General features: G+C 38.6%; 1 protein-coding gene across 1 annotated transcript in view; it reads right to left on the bottom strand.

Annotated features, from left to right (window-relative positions):
• PREP (prolyl endopeptidase) overlaps window positions 1-17,139 on the bottom strand; it is a gene marked incomplete at its 3' end in the record, with an annotated part of 111,990 nt that overhangs the window by 44,603 nt on the left and 50,248 nt on the right. The window contains exon 8 of the mRNA XM_081998392.1: window positions 7,631-7,822. Within this exon, the coding sequence (XP_081854518.1) occupies window positions 7,631-7,822 (192 nt within the window). The remainder of the gene's footprint in view (window positions 1-7,630; window positions 7,823-17,139) is intronic.

Here is a 17,139-nt window from a genome sequence, read left to right on the forward strand (position 1 = left end):
GAAAACAAAACAGAAGCAAGGCAAAATTGACTGAATTTCAGTTTTACTCTATTTTATGTTATTCACATTTTAACAAGTCTTTCCAGTTTCCCCAAAGCCCTATAAAACCAAATAATTTGAATTCACAAGAGTTGTACTGAAGACAGTCCTTAAACGCATCTTTGCATATTCAGGTTCCGGAACAAAAGTTCAAAGTCCCCTTCCATTAAGGGTAACAAGCTCCTTCTGAATTGAAGGTCAAAATTCATTATTCTGTAACACTTGGCTTCTTTAACAGTCCCTGCTTTCATATACAGTTCACGTCTGTCACGACCCCCTAGACCTCAAAGACCTTCAAATCCTAATATCTTGATAGAGTCTACTTTCCTTTTAGCTTGTTTCTGAAGGACCAGTAAAATTTAACACTAGTCTGACTTATATAGTTATATGGATATTTGCTACATAAACTCCAAAAAACTTTACTACTCCCCTCTTCCCAAAGATTTCTACTGATAGTTTTGCCCCCCAGACTTTCCAACTCCCTCATGAACTTCTAGCCTAAATCTGTGATTTTTCAAACCAAAGCCCCAGAGTACAACGCTAATTGAAATTTCAACCATGAAGCATGACTTGAAATAACAAGATTCAGCACAACATTAACACTGTTTATAAATTAGTAATTGATGTGTAATTTTAGCTCTGGAGTGACTTAAATTTCTTAAGCGAGGCTGGAAAACAGAATAAACTTTGTAAGTTTAATTGTTATATGCAATTTCATATTTCGAAAGATAGAATCATTCTCGTCTACATGAACAAAGAGAATATGCTGTCATTTAAAATATTTATTACATTATCATTGCACAAATCTGCCAACATTCACATGTATAACTAGTTTATTAACACAAAATATTAATTTAAAAAATAGCACCCCTACAATAACACACCATTTTTGCCTGCAGAATTAACTGCTCTGCAGTAAGTATGAGATCCCATGAACTCCACTGGTATTCTCAGTAACATCTGTAATTAAAATGTTCAGTTTTACTCTCAAAATTTCCTGACACTTAGGGTTTCACAAAATAGACTACATTCTCAGATCAACTTCAAATGTATATAATACATAGTTTTGCTTCAGCAAAAAATACTACTTAAGCAACTTTTATTTTAAAACTAAATTGTGATGACCCTTAATTTCTCACTAATCATTTGATGAAGCATTACAGTTTAATGGACATTTTCATTAAAAGTTGAGGTACATTATTACTTCAACTTACGTATTACGAAGAGACATTACTCTTTTATTAAAAAGACTCAAATGCTTAGGGGCAAGGCTGCTGGATTACATGGGGATTCCTGCTATTGAAGAACTTGTCTAGGAAGCAGCAATATTAACCTTCCATTACCCCTTTGGTTTACAAATTAGATGGTCTCAGCAAGGTGAAGATAACAGATGAGAAGACAATGCAATGTGTTTAAAACATTCCATGAGATTTAGGAACACAGCTTCTGTGTATAATACCTGCATTATAACTGGGTTTGTTGCATTGCTAACTGCCTCCAAAACTTACAGCAATGGAATCTACAAAGAAATGCAAAAATCAAAACAGAGCAAAACATTGAAGCAGACTTGAAAGAGCAGAAGGAAAAAAAGACACTAAGGACCAACACTTAAATACCTAGCAAGCTAAAACAATGCTGAATTATTAACAAGAGCTATTTTTTGAATGCAAGCTACAAGCTGAGTCTCTGTTACTCCCAAGCTTGGCACTGAGAACAGCAGATAGCGTCAAGTCTGTTGCATTAGCATTTAGCCTCCTTGGTTTGCTCATACTTTGCAGAATGCACCCTCCATGCCTCTGTACTTCCTGGAAGCTTTTAAGATTGCGTGCTTGCAAACTCCACATGTCTAAAAGCTAAGCCTGACACCATTGCTGTAGGCTCTCTTTACAGACAACGGGCAGAAATAAGCACCTTTAGAATGCAGTTCACCCTATTATTTTGGATACCCTGTTCTGGGATACTGTGAATTGCTTGCTGAGCAGTTCCGCTCACAGGTGTTTTTTTAAAAAAGCTAACCTTCCAAGACCTCTCCAGTGTATAGGGTCAGTTTATTTTCAGTTAATACCAATAAACAGAGCAGTTATTCTCACAGTTACACCTGAATTTATCAATTGTTGTCCAGTATACTTATAAACCCCAGCAGGCAAGGGATTTATTTTACTAGGCAATAAACATGTAGAGGTTGCCTTTTCCAACCTGAGCCTCTTGGCTCAGGCATCAGAGATGGACACGCTTGTAGGCACTTGTAGGTACTGAAAGTAGGTGTGAAGAATTATCTTTGGTACTGCCCTTTTCTCTCAGAAGATGACCCTGACCACTCGATGACTAAGTGACAGGTTACACTCAATTCTCCAATAGCTAAATTTGGGCTGGAGGGATTGTACTTCTTAACAAAGCCTAGGAAACTGAGCTCCACCATCTCTAGAAGCAATGGTCTAGTTCAACCTTTTAGAAATTCATATATTGCTACTTCCCAAAAACTCTTTATTTTGACAACTTTCATTAGTAGCAAATGCATGCCACTAACTTGGCACCTGCAACACTGCTATGAACAACTTTTGAAATAGTTTCAGGAAAAAAAAGGTTGAATCCTCACACCAAACATCTGTGCCACTAACCTTAATTACTTATGACATTTCTGACCTTTCATTTCTGCGGCAGTAGCTACAGCATGCTAAGTGTCCAGCTGTACAAACATGCTTTGACAGATGCAGGCTGAAATGTTGATGGAGAAGAACATGCCAAGCTAGAAGAACTAGGTAGCCATTAGCCTTCAGCAGAAACTGCTGAGTTACTTGCTGTGCAATGTGCTTGTGCATCTGCTCAACAAATAATGAACGTATTTTAGTGGACTGTCAAAGCTTAAGCTGGAAAACAGACCTGGAAGGTCATTTTGGTTTCTTTGGTCATCACAGCCAGCAATCATAAACTTCAGTGTCTCTGCAGATTAACCGGTGTCCATGCTGATCTCAATTAAAATGACCCATAACCATCACTCACGGCTACTTATGGGTAGACATGCAAGCAAAGCATGAGCAATTTACAGAATAAAACATGAATCATTCTGAAACATGTGAGTAAATGTTGATGAGCCCTCACAATATATGAAAAGGCATATGTCTTCTCTCTGAGACACCATTCTCAGTGACAGGCTGCTACGTTTAAGTTAATAGAAAAATTCCAACCAATTTCAACAAGACAAGGATTTTATACCACACATCTTCTCAATATGAGACACACAAACAAGAAACAGAGTCAGGGACAGGGGCGCACATGACAAAACTCTTCTGAAGCTGCAAACATCAGGAGCAATGCTTCTTTAAGTAACCTACAGGCCTTAGTCATCTGTGACTGATGACGATTTTCCATGGTAAACAAAATTAAACAGAGCCACAAAAGCCCTACCAGGGGAGCAGAACAAAACTTTCAGTCAGGGACATGCATCTGGACCACATCCCTTCCCCATGTCCCCAGTGACTGAGGGGCTTTATTGGGCTTGGCCAGATCTTAGACGGTGCTTTTTGTTGCTGGGAAACACTGGAGCTAAGCCACATCCCAGTTTTGGTTTGTTGTTTGTTTTTTTTTTTTTCCTACACATTTCACAGTAGTTTATCAATCTGGTCATTTGCATTGCAGCCAATTTCCTCCTCTCTGCCACCCTTCTGTGCTAGCCGTCTCCACAAGGTGCTTCCTCTGGGCTATACAGAGAAGGTCACACGACTTCTCCTAAGAACTGTCACACAATCCTTCATGCACTCACTTCACAAGCAAAACTCCCAAGTGTGTAAAGCTATGGGTACTCTGAAAAACACCACAGGGTAACGGAGAGCACAAGCTTCCTGATAGCCGAGATGAACATGAGGGATTACTCGCATGCATGCACATCCTTGGCATTCAGGATCAACAATTTCGTTGTACTTACTGCAGACTTTCCCTCCTGGTTTCACTACAGTGCCAAAATACATTTTGGTTGCAGTAACTCCCCTCCTCAAACTCTTAAGCATTTATGAATTAGCTCGCAGGTTAAAGGTATAAAGAAAAATACTGTTTTTCACTTGGAATGTGCGTTTTAGCTGAGGGAAGGGAAGCATTTTACATGCACTGAGTTTAGGTGTGCAGATGTGTACAAGGTACAAGAGCATTGCTAGCTTTGTCCCTGCTTGTTAAATGACCAAATGAGATTGAAGGAACTGGTTCAAGATCACTTACTTCATCTACGGCACATTCAGGAATATGTCTTATTTCTCAGCCCTCTTTACTCAGGAGATCTATCCTGTTCTTTCCATTGTCACAAGTACAGGGCTGGATACAACTGCTGCTCTAAAGTTGCCCTGCTCCACCAGTATTGGGCACTTTGGGGGGGGGTGTCACAGTTTCAAAGTAAATTACTGAACCTCCTAAAGACAACAGATTTATCCTGTGCCTTAGAACTAGGGTCACAGTGTCTGTAATGATCTGCATTTATGGTTTCATAGCTGCCTTTTAACTAATTCGGCACATCCACTTGCAGCTTGGTGGTAATTTAAACCACTAGTTCAATGTTAGACATGAATCTCTCCTATGGTTCTATTTTAGATTCCTTGGAAAATTAAAAGTAACATTTTATAAACAAATGCCAAACGGGAAAGTAGTGAGTCTCATCACACCCCAGTATGTTCTGAGGCCTCCCTTAAATTTAATTTTAGAATAGCTGTCATTTATTTCTTCCCCTCTGCTCACAGAGTAGGGATCTAAATTTACCTTAATTCTGTGTGAAATCCCTGCTGAGACTTGTAAAGCGATGTGTGTGTAACAACCTCACTGTAGGAATATGTTTGTTTTTCCCTGTATTTCCCAAATTAGCTCATTTATAAACAGTTCTGAAAACAAAAAGGTCAAAACCAATATAAAAAAGTCTATCTTGAAGAATATATTGGAGAAACCAAATGACATTCATGCTGCATAGTGCAGCTTGTATGAAACTGAGTCTAAATTAACACAAAGAAATGAAGGCAGCTATGGCCACCAGGCAGATCACACCAGAGCAGGAGACCTTTGAGCCCCGTATTTATATATTCCAGTAAAAGTACAAGAAACACTTACAACTTAGAGCATTACTAACTATAATGTTTATAAAGAAATTCTAATACAGGTAATTACATCTGGGCCAAGAGTCACTCCCACACATGTAAAACTGGAGAAGCAGCAATATTTGAATCACTGCTCTCCTAGCTTTTGCAGAAGGCATTTCATTGCATTGTCATCTCTGGATCACACAAAATCAAACTCACTTGACTGCAAGGTTTTCAAGACAATGAATTATTAACTGCCTTCTGCTATAATTATGTCTTTCTAAACCAAATCTTAGAATGATTAAAACAACATGACATAGAGACTGGCTTGTTTGCTGACTTCATCAAGTGAACGAGTGGTTTTTTATGTATTCAGGCCTACAACCTCCTGAACATGATGGGACTCTCCTATGTTGGTGCTAAGGATATGACACTAATTTGCAAGTGTCTGCCACAAAGAAGCAACTGAACAATTCAAACTTACATTACTGTAGCACTAAGATCTACTTACAACTCATTTTCTCATGGAAACACTTTCATTTGTTGATTTAATCCAATTCCTTTATACGTACCACTCCAAAAAGCGGTACATATAAAAGAGAGAAGTGGACATATGATTGCCTACTCTGGCTTCACATTCAAATACAGTAGAAGCTTAATGACAGACACTGGACTCCTGAAAGTCACTCTGATGGTTTTATATAACAGATTGTTTTTGCCTTCAAGTGCTTAAGAGCTGAATGCCTGTTGTCTTTACAGCCTGAAGGCCAGTGCCCTGAGCAAAGCCATCTATCTGAACTTTCAGTTTTCTTAAAGCAGTTCTTGTATGTTTGTATAGTCAAGGCTGTCACATATAATCCATTAAAAAGAGTGTTGCATGCATTAAGGTTTTTTTTGCACATGCACAAACATGAACTCGGCTCAACTTTGCCTTTTAGAATGGGACCAAAATGGAGTTGAGCTAAATATCACAGTGTAGTGAAGAGCAGATGTGGCTATCATCTTACTAGGAAGGAATATATAGCTAGTGCCTATAGAGCCACTGGTCAAAGTTACTTTGGCTGCCTACACCACATCTCAGGTAAATTCACACATGGTAACCACACTTCATGTCAATCACATGTTTCTGTCCAATTCCATTTGGACACTCACCATCTCTAAGTGAATTCTTCAAATTGGTCCCACTTCATAAATTGCTGTTCCTCATAACTTATGCATGGCTTCACAGACTGTCAGCAAATTCGCATGCAAACAGAAATTAGACTTGGAAGCAATTTTCACTTATACCTATTATTTATTCTCTGCTTAGGACTTGAAAGGTACTTCATTCAAGATGCAGGTGGTTCTTGATTCAAAGAGTTCACCGTCTTAAGAAAAAGATTTGTGCCTCACCAAGCTCTAATTTTCTACTTCTGCTTTTACCAAAATTCTCGCAATAGTCTAGACCCCAGTCGTTTGCAATGTCACTACAATCCTGGGCATGCTCAGAGTCACCATTTACATCACACTGGAGACACTACTTTGCCTAGGCTGTAGCAGAAATCATGCAGGACAATTGTGAAACGCAGACAGAAGTTAGTATTTTTTTAGGTGTCTTGAAAAGCACAATCTTAAGAGGAATTTGAAATAGTAGTCAAATAGGTTTGTCTTAGTGAGTAACAGAAGTTACTGTATATACACATATCAATCACATGCACACAGAGAATTCTACTCATTCTACAAAGCAGCTCTTCACCAGAAAAGTGGCAAACATGAATGAATTCATAGAAAGATGGATTAATACAAAAAAAAGCAGTGTCTTTTGGAATAGCTATAATTATGCAAGTCAGACAAATAGTTAAGTGTTTCTTGCACTGTATGGAGAACAGACTACATAAATGTATACAAAACATCTGTTAAAAACAACTCAGAGGTGTTTTTTCTATATCATTTGAAATAAATTCTAAGTTTTAATAGACTCTTCCCCAAAATAATGGGATTTTTAAATTATTTGAATTATATCAAAACCAAAGATTTATGTTTTGAACTTGCCTTTATACTTAGAGAATAAGTTTAGAGAATAAGAGTTGCCCTTCAGCCTTCCTGAGGCTTTTTTTCCAAGTGTTGTCTATTCCTCTTATCCCAGGAACAATACAAAATCCTGTCTCAAACTCTGGCCCACTCTGTTAATAGTGTGCTGCCAGATTTGCTCATTCCCTTCTTTCTGCTTACAAAGTCCCTCTTGCTGTAACCCCTGACTGACTAGTAAATGTTTACTACACTGACATGAAGTAGGAAAATACTTCCCCTAATTTCCTACAAACATGGAACTAAAACAAGGACAGATGAAGCAACTTCACTATGGCCACACAGGACAGGGGGGGAGAGAGAGAAAAAGAAATGCATCCTGATCTTTCGAGTCTCAGCAAGTCTTTTAACTGCAAATCCTAAACAAAGTTTAAACACAAGAAAAAAGTAAGTTCTGTACAAGATCATTCAATACACTGAATTAATTTGAAAAAAGCAGAATAGAAAGTCTTTTGCTTGACATGAACTCTTACCTAGAACATCTCTTTCATGTTCAGGGACGAGAACCTTCCATTTGGATTCCTCTGGGTCACTGAAGTCAATGTTGATTAACCGGTAATTTGGAGAATGGCGGTTTGTCTTGAAAGTGAACACCGTTCCTTCATTGGTGACATACTCATACTCAGCCTCAAAGTTATCTATCAGCTTCACCCATTGAAGAATTCCTGCAAGATCAAACATATGAAGTAAATTTTTCACCTCCTGAAACAAAACGTTTTAACACCTGATGGTAAGGTCCTCCTGACAATTGCTGGAGGCTCTTTCTCGAACAACGGCAGTTACCAGAAGAGGTACAGCTATGGAAAGAGCTGAATATGTATTAAGAACTTAGAAAGAATTCTCCAGATTAATAGGCTGCAGTGAAAAAATGCCAGTTCATGTTAAGACACTGGGTTTGAGGAATTTCTAGCAAAAAACATGCAGAATACTGACAGAACTATGTCTAGCATTTCACCAGCTTTCCTAAGGGGCTTCTGGAAAACTCAGGTGTTTGCTACGCCAATGGAGCTCACAAGCCCCACTTCTACAGACTTCTTGGAATGCGGAGTTGCAGCTGAGTCAAAAGACTCGGCACTAAGATTTCAAGCTAAATTTTATTTTAATGTTTTTTTCATTAATATTTCATTATAAAACAATTTTTTTTGTTTCTTTCTGAAAAAAAAGTTACTTTTTCTTAAAGTGGAAAGTTTTCCATCCTCCCTAGGAGCCTGAAACTTCCCACAGAATAGAAAGGATGCTATCTGAATAAGTACAATAAACTTCAATATCAGGAATTTCCCTGTCAATTCATAAACAATGTTCCTGAAGTGTTGTTCTGCAGAAGGCTGTCACCACCAAAGAAAAACTACAGACAGTTAGCTAAAATGTTAACTTCTGGGTTTGTGAAGAATGAAATTGCATTTTCCCTATCAACCTTCTAGAATACCACACTCACTAACAGAAGTGCACTTCTCTCAAACATTAATTGCCTCTGTTTACTCACTCTGTACCACAGTCTTGGTATTGACTCAACTTGGAGTTGGGACTGAAAGACTCCACTACTTTTATTCACATTTTATTGTTTTGCAATAGCTTTAGAAAAGTAGAAAGAAAAAGCAGCAAGGCCAGATCAAACATGCAGTATGCTTCTTCTATCTACAACCCAAGCTATCAAACTTACTATTATAAGCATCATACATTAACTACGCTGAAAAATCAGAATCCTTATTGATACATGAAATTAAAGCTTTTATAGCTTAAAATAACATTTGGCCCACTCTCTGCCTCTTTTCTAAAATGAGAGGTTGGGTCTTTGCTCTTAAGTATAAACAAACTGTTCATAAATCCATTCATGAAACTCTGTAATATAATGTTTGCGTCAATAAAACAGCTCATCAGCTTATTTTATAATATTAAAAGCTGAGCAGAATAATGGAAGTAGATCATAGCTGAGCTGTAATTACTGTAAGTTTAAAAAAAGAAAAGGATAATTGAGGAAGCAGTGAGATGGCTAAGGTCATTTTAAACCCATTAAATGTAATAAGAGAGTATAGCCAGGCCTAGTATATTCATAAAGCTTGTATCTCTTAATTGCCATTTTGGTTTAAGGAAAACTTCCCTGTCTCTTCATGCAAAGTGATAGATTAGCCAATTAACTTCTACTTTTCATACTGCTGTAATACAAACTTTCCAGACAATCCGGTCAACTTAGTATCCTGTCTCTGAGTGAACCAACTGCATGTTAAATCTTCATTTTCGCTGAGGTCCAAAGTTTTGTCCTCAAGAGATTTCATGTTGAAGAAAAAATCCTGTCAAGTCCTCCAGTTGCTCAGATTATAGAGAAAACCCGCTTTGATGCCCAGTGAACGAAGAAAATCCAGTTTACAGAGTCACATGCGCAAGTGTTTTAGTAAATAAAAAATGCAGTATAACACCTTAACAATATTGTAACATTTGTATTTTAGTATCTGACAGAATGAAACCATCCTACTAAAGAAAAACAAGACTTCATAAAAAGGAATCCCCAGACTGTTGAAAAAAACCACTTTTTTAAAAAATGGTAAATGTGCACAATAACTGTAGCCTCTGTGACTGCAACAAAAGTTGGATTCCAGGAAGAAAATGGACAATAATGTGACATTAGGGATTTACATTGCTGCCTTGCAACTCATTCATCCACTCCCAAATGAACAGCTAGTAAAACAGCGAGAGGGTTGATATTCTACAGGGATACACTAAGTTGTTATTACAAAATCAAGAGCATTCATCTTGTTAAAGTGGATGTTATATGGTCCTTAGAAGACAAATATTGCAGATGAATTATCTCAAAACCATTGTCTCAGTGAAGTGGTTAAATAAGCCAACATCTAGTCTAAGTTAAGAAGTGGTAATGAGGCAATTAGAGGCAGCCGAAAGAGACCATTACATCAGGTACATCGCTCCTGTACAGAGTATGTGCTGTAGTTTTCCAGTGAGAGGAAGAAGCCCTTATCAATGAGACAGGTATCAGACATAGAGAAGGCATGGTTATGGCTGGTTGCAGCTGATCCAGTTGTGGCCCCTCACTGAAAAGGATGTTCTAGCATTGCCTTAGACCACCCTGCTCAGCCTGCTCCTTTGGGCTGGGAGTAACAACCTGGTGACAGGCACAGCCAGTTCACGGAGGGCTGAAAACTGGCTGGGGATGGGGGGAACCATTTATCCCCAGGTCACATCGGCAGCAGCACAAGGGAGCGGCAGGCCCACACTGCTTTGTGGCGTGGCGCTGCCGTTCTGCCGAGCACTCTAGCCTTGCTGCCAAGCTGAGCGAACACCTAATCATCGCTATAGAGGAGTCTGTCCTTCATCACGTTACTCCTAGCCTGCTGCTTCTGTTTTGCTCAATCTGCCCCAGTAGTGAGCTGGTTCAATGAGTTAAATGACTAAAAACAGTAAATAAATTGTGCCGCAAAATAGAGTTTTCTCTTTCACTGCCTGAACCAGCTCACTGCTTGGGCAGAGGAGTGCCACCATGTACAAGGCAGCCAGCATGCACAAGGCAGCGGCACAGGGAAGGGCTGAAGAGGAGCAACAACGTTTTTCATTAGCAGTGAGCCATAAGATAAGCTTGACTGCCGCAAAACCTCCCATTTCTCCCTCCTCCTCCACCAGCTTGTCTCCACCTTCATGCTTGGTTTGGCATTCGCCTGAGTGAATAGGAAAATTGATTAAATTAGCTAACCTAGACAAAAACTAATCTCTCTCTATTTTACAGGTTTTTTCCCTGTGACAGATTTAGTGAGTGCAATCACCTAACTACAGGGTCAGATGGGTAAAGCGCTGACTGACTCAGCAGGAGAGGATGGTGTTAGGTAATCCGGGAGCATGAGAAGATAGACGGGACATCTCTCCTTTGCATGGCAACAACTGCTTAGTCTGGCTCTGCTTGTCTCATAAAACTGCTCCCTTCAGTACCCAAAAGGCCAAGAGGAACGGACAAGGCATATTTTTATTAAAGACAGCACATTACACCAGGAGGAGAGTTTGCTTGGATGAACACAATTTGCAGTGCAAAGCATACCTACCTTGTCAAAGATTCTGCCATTCTGTGTCAGGAATACATCTACAAGTCTGTCTAGATAGAGACACAGACATGCATTTCCAATTCAAACTCTGTGCAAGCAGATTAAGCATAACTCTGCTTTTTCTTCATGTCTGTCTTGTTCGCATGTGTGACTACTGAGTACTAGGAAAGGTATCTGCGTGCAGCTTTCACCTGGCCTGAATTTAGTGTGGATGATTCTGCAGTAACTGGTGAAACATTCAAAAGCATGGTGAACTATGTACCGAAGGCCTCAAGCAGTGCTCACTTCCTTACAGCACGTTCTCTGTACATGTGGAACAGAGCACACTTACAGAAGCTGAATGAGCCAGGCTGAGAGCTGTTACCAGCATCATCAGAAGACAATGTTCCAGCAATCAGAGGTAAGCAAAAAAAGCGGTTTAGCAAGCACTGCAGTTATGGGAAAGTGTGCTTGATCATGGAGGACCCACACTATAACTTCTGGAAGAATAATAAAGATATCTACACACAATCTAGGTGGGACAACACAAAACCTCACAAGTAACTTGTTGCAATACTAAGTCACATGCACCAGTTCCCAAGGGATCTGAGAAAGCCAGCGAAGGTATCAACAAATATACAGCCATAGTCAAAAAAGCAGATGCCTTACTTAAGTGCATGTAGCTAAGGAAATAGAGAGATGAATTATGTGGTTTCACTAAGACAACAGGCACCTGGAAAGGGCTCTGCAGGTGTGAATGACTGACAGTCTTCCCAGGAGCTAGACAACATGCAGGAAACCAAGGTTCAAAATAGACCAGAACTAATGATAAAAGGCCTAAACCACAGTTTTCATATAAAATGACCCATGAAAATACCTTATGCCTTACATTAGAGAAATGATGAATATGCAGGAGCATGATAAAGTGTATAAAACAATGAATGACTAGGAGCTGTGGTGCCCAGACCTTCCGTCAGAGCAAGGATGCTGGACCTAGTCAGGTCACAGACCACAGCCAGTTCTCCATCGCATGACTGCCAACTCATGTGATCAGCACATCCATTCTTACCAACTGGCCTGAGGTACATGCACACATCCCATCATATGACTGGATGGATACTCACTTCCTGGTTACATACTTAACCCGAAGTGAGTATGTGCATGGTGTCACATGGCGTGCATGTGTCTATCTGGTTATCAAAACAGGAGAGGGACTACAGAGTCTCAGAAATGAGGAATGGTCTGTTGACCCCAAACAGTTCACGCAAACCAGCTCCTCCTCACCTCTGAAGCATTCCAGCCAAATGGGCATGAAGGCCCATGAATGGGAGGCAAGTAGGGGATTCTTGCTTCAGTCTCAAACCCAGAACAGTCTCTCAGTAATAAAAAGAACAGTACATCTGTAAGTTACGACTTTAAAAAGCTCTCCAAAACCAAGCTGAAGGATGACTACTCAGTTCTTTCTTCTTTAAAAGAAAGGAGTGGAGGTGAAGAATTGGATCTTGATAGAGATTTGCAGGTTTAACCAGCAGCCCTCTGGGAACATCTGTCTTTGAGGAGAGCCATTGAGAAGTGGCGTTCGTAGTGCAGGCTCCCTTATCCTTAACACCAAGAGTCACTGAAGACTTCAGAGTTTAATCCACATAAGCATACAATGAGACAGATTTATTATACATGAGAAAAGCATGAGGTTGAAGATCTTGACAGTTTACTGTATATTGCTGCTATAACCCAATCCTTTTCTCTGCCAGTCCTTCCACTAAAACACATCGCTGCAGAGCTATGGATGTGTTTGCCTATACACTTTATATCAGCCAGTTATCCATCATCAAATAATTGCATTACACTAGGAACTGCAGGTAGAGATTTATAACCTTTATTTGATGGACAATAAAGCCATACCACACAACAGAAAAATCATAATCCTACAGCGCTCAACCCTTTTTCTGCAATATTTAGGACAAAAGCGACATAGAGTGTACAGACAGAAGTTTTAAACATGGTTTTTTGACCCACAGAAGATCCAAAGGGAAATTATATCAGTATGTATAACAGATTAAGCCCTCAGTCTTGTACTGGCCTCTGAACATAGCAAAACATTCATCAGACTGCTGAGAGCTCTCTCTGATGAAGCAAGTTTGTAGCTGAACAATGACAACTACAAGAGAAGGAAAAGCTAATTTGAACCAACTGATTATACAGCAAGAATGATCACAGAAAGCCTGTTATCAACCCTCTTTCAGACAGAAAGGATAGAGTAGCTGAGAGTCACTGTTCATCAGTTCATTAAATGTTCTCATTACTTCCTTCCACATTTCATGTTTCATGGAAAGGCCAAACAACCCATTTGTGGTAAATAACTTCTCAGCTGTGCCAGATGGAGAGACAGGGCTTATGTTGTGGAAAAAAGTTTTATGGACAAGGTAAACACTCTCATTTGGCTTTTTTCCATGTACTCTAGCAGTCAAAATTTATCAGGTGAAGATATAAATATTAACCTCCATAAATTTATATTCCATTCTAACTTGTCAATTATATTTTTTGTAAGACAGTTTTTCTGGAAACTGAGGAGAACCGTCAGGAAGTGAATCAAGAAGTTTGTCTCATAATGATGGGACAGGCTTTCTACCCAAAAAAGCCACACCAAATTTCATTACGGTAGACACATAAAGCAGGTAAGCTTCTACTCAAGGAAACATCATGATTTTTCAACTCTTAGATTTTACTCTGAATTGGTTTTTCAGGGTGGCACTAGAAGACAAGCACATAAAGTGTTTGTCTCTGAATGATAGCTGGAATGTTAAAAAGATTTGAAAACAACAACCAACCAACCCAGTCAGTTATCTTCAGCCTTAACAACTGAGCCTCCAACTTAGCTGCAGTTATGACTTTCTAAATTGAATCAATTTTGATACCTGTTCATCAGTTATTTGGAACTCAGTTTGCCTTTAAAGATGATAATTTGCTCGATTATTTCAATAAGGAAGATTTTTTAGAACAGAGTGAAAATACAAATCAAACCAAAACAACCCTTAAATCTTATTTGCTCACAGAAAAGCCTTAAAATGAGTGTAACTTTGGTTTTGCGATTCCATATATATATATAGTAACATCCACCTTGAGTAGCTACATGCAAAACTGTACCTTTAGAGCATATGGGGTTTATGTATCTTTTACATAAGAATTATAACACATCCACCTCCTAAACTGGAATGATCAATGCATTCAGTACTACCGGCATGGGAGACAGAGGAGAGAGAAACATGCTGGTTTAGTTCAATACTTCGCTGCTGACAGACTAATCATCATAGACATCTATAGAACAGCACATCCTAGTAGGACATAATAGGACAGTAACTTCACAGCCTTAACACTTTCAGTTCCCAAAAACTGGACACTGCAAAAAAGCCTTCTAAAAGCAGAAGTCACACAGGTACATGCATTATTAAGCACTTTCAACTTATTTACTTACTTTCATTTTCTAAGTTTTCCCCTGTTCATTTAAGAGAAATACACATTTTGCTGAAAGTTTTATAAACAGAAATGAATGAATCTCTATGTTAGGTCTTAAATTCCGTGAAGATAAAAATCTTAATTTTCATTAAGTCATCATACTATTTCCTTCCTTCCTACCTTATTGTTAAGGTAAATTTTACAAAGTCTCTGTATCTACTCTTTGAACTCTGGATGTTTTTTCATCTATATTTCTAGAAGGAAATCAATAGTTAAACTGTACAATTTAGGACTCTGTTAGTGGATTATTTTTTCTTTTTCAGTCTCAGAAAAATAGATGAAAATAAGTTCTTCCCTTGTAATTTCTGCTTTTTGTTTCCCACTGAAGAGACAGCTCTTACTTCCCAAATTTTATTTTTGTAAAGAATCATCTGTGTCCTTTATAGATTCCATTTTCCAATATTAATTTATCTACATAGCCTGTAGTACATTTAAAATTACTTAAAATTTATAATACATAGGTATACGTATATTATACCTGTATATGTGTGTGTGTACAGAACATGTCAAGTTTTGAACACCTTTGCTATAGCAGAGAAGTATCTTTTGCCTTTGGACTGTCAATCACTAACTGAAAATTTGTTTCACTTGCTAGAGGTACCTGGCAACCTCTTTCCATCTCCACAAACCTTCATCACAGGTAATAAAAAACAAATCCAAATCTCATAGTGCCATTTAAATTTTGTCTAGTACTCATGCACATCACCTTTTAGTAGTCTCTCATTTATTTTTTCTCCTTTCATTTCTTGGATTTACCCTATACACTGTAACAGGCAACATTCAGCTACTGCATATCACATGGCCGTAATTCCCTACAAGTACTTATTGAATGTATTCTCCCTATATTTCTCATCATATCAAAGAGCATCCTGTATCTCACACTGATGACTCCTAGATATTTAAATATAACAGAGAATCCAATATTTGTCTGCTGTTGTCTTTAAGAGTATGTTAAAACAACTTCAGTTTGCATTGGGATAGCTACAGCACACAGCTTTCAAACAGTGGTGTACAGCATCTTCCTATGTGAAGTAAGAGCAGCGAAGAGCAGATAACAGCTATACATTGATGCACTGCGCCCATCCCTCCAGCCTGTCTTAGCGGCTCTATCCTGAAAGCACAAATGTACCCAAGAACCTCAGTGCTTAGGAGATTCTAACAGCTAGAGTATCTCTCACTGAAGTTTTACTTCACCTGCAAGCTGTGAGCCACCACACTGATGTTAATCTCTTGCTTCCTACTGTGCATCTTCACTTGATTTGCACTTTCCAACTGTTGAAGACTTTTCTTCAGAAATGTTCTGAAATTATGACTCAGCTACCCCATTCTATAGACATGACTCCTTCTGAGACCTTTGACTTTGCTCCACCAGCAGCTTTCTTAAAAAAGAAGCAAACAAAACAAATTTTAAAAAAATCAACAACCACAAAACACACAACTGACCCAACTGCAAAACATAAGAGGCTGACGGATCATGCTTGTGTGTAAATAGCAAGCTATTCCTCCCTACATTTTATTCTCTGTATTTGGTATCTAGGGAAGAATTAGTTAGTCTAACGATTAACTAATTCAGTAACATACCACACAGCTGGACAAAAGAAAGTATTTTTAAGGAAAAACACAGTGCTGTTTCTGATGTTTCCAATGTCAAAACCTTTTCTTTTTTCCCCCTCAGAATTTCTGCACTTGTTACTGTGGATGCCAAAGAGAGTTGAATTTCTTTTTTAAAATAATACGAAAACTTTTATCACTACTATAAAATTTCACATCATTTGTCACCAAGAAGAGACCTATGAGGACAGGAACCACAAGATGTTTAGGATGACAACAGTTTATATAGTCATCATACTTTTCTGGTGTCCCAGTACACTAACAAAAACAAACAAACAAGGGGGTAGAGGTGAATATGCTGACTGACAGAAGTTTATAACCTGCAAAAGTAACAATTATCTTGACAGGCAGATGAAGGTTAATCTTCTAATTTTCACCACTGCTACTTGTACCAGTCATCATCCTAACTGCGCAAGGCAGCACGGTTGAGGGTGCAGTCACCATATAAAAAGTATCTTGAGTTTTAACACAGACGCACATTTTCACCACTGAATACTGGCTCACTAAAGCAAGTCATATCCATCAAACATCTGAGATTTCTCAGACCCTGAATATTTATACACTCAAAGGCTTCCAAGTTTCAAGTATCCTGTATGAGGGATTTTGAAAACTGGGCATATACTCCTAAGTTTGTCACAGTACTAATCCATAATAGTTTTTATGTTCAATAGAAGACAAATAATCTCATGGTACACAGTGTGCTTCAAATTGGAAGAGACTGTTTCAGGGCCCCAGCGGTATGTTCACAACGTATCCTGGGAAATGAATGCCAGAGCACAATGCTTCGCTCAGACATCTACTTCCACATCAGAATCTAATTTCTTTTTGAATCATGC

The sequence above is a fragment of the Phaethon aethereus genome, assembly GCF_964289735.1.
Source record: "Phaethon aethereus genome assembly, chromosome: 3".
NCBI classification, from domain to species: Eukaryota; Metazoa; Chordata; class Aves; order Phaethontiformes; family Phaethontidae; genus Phaethon; species Phaethon aethereus.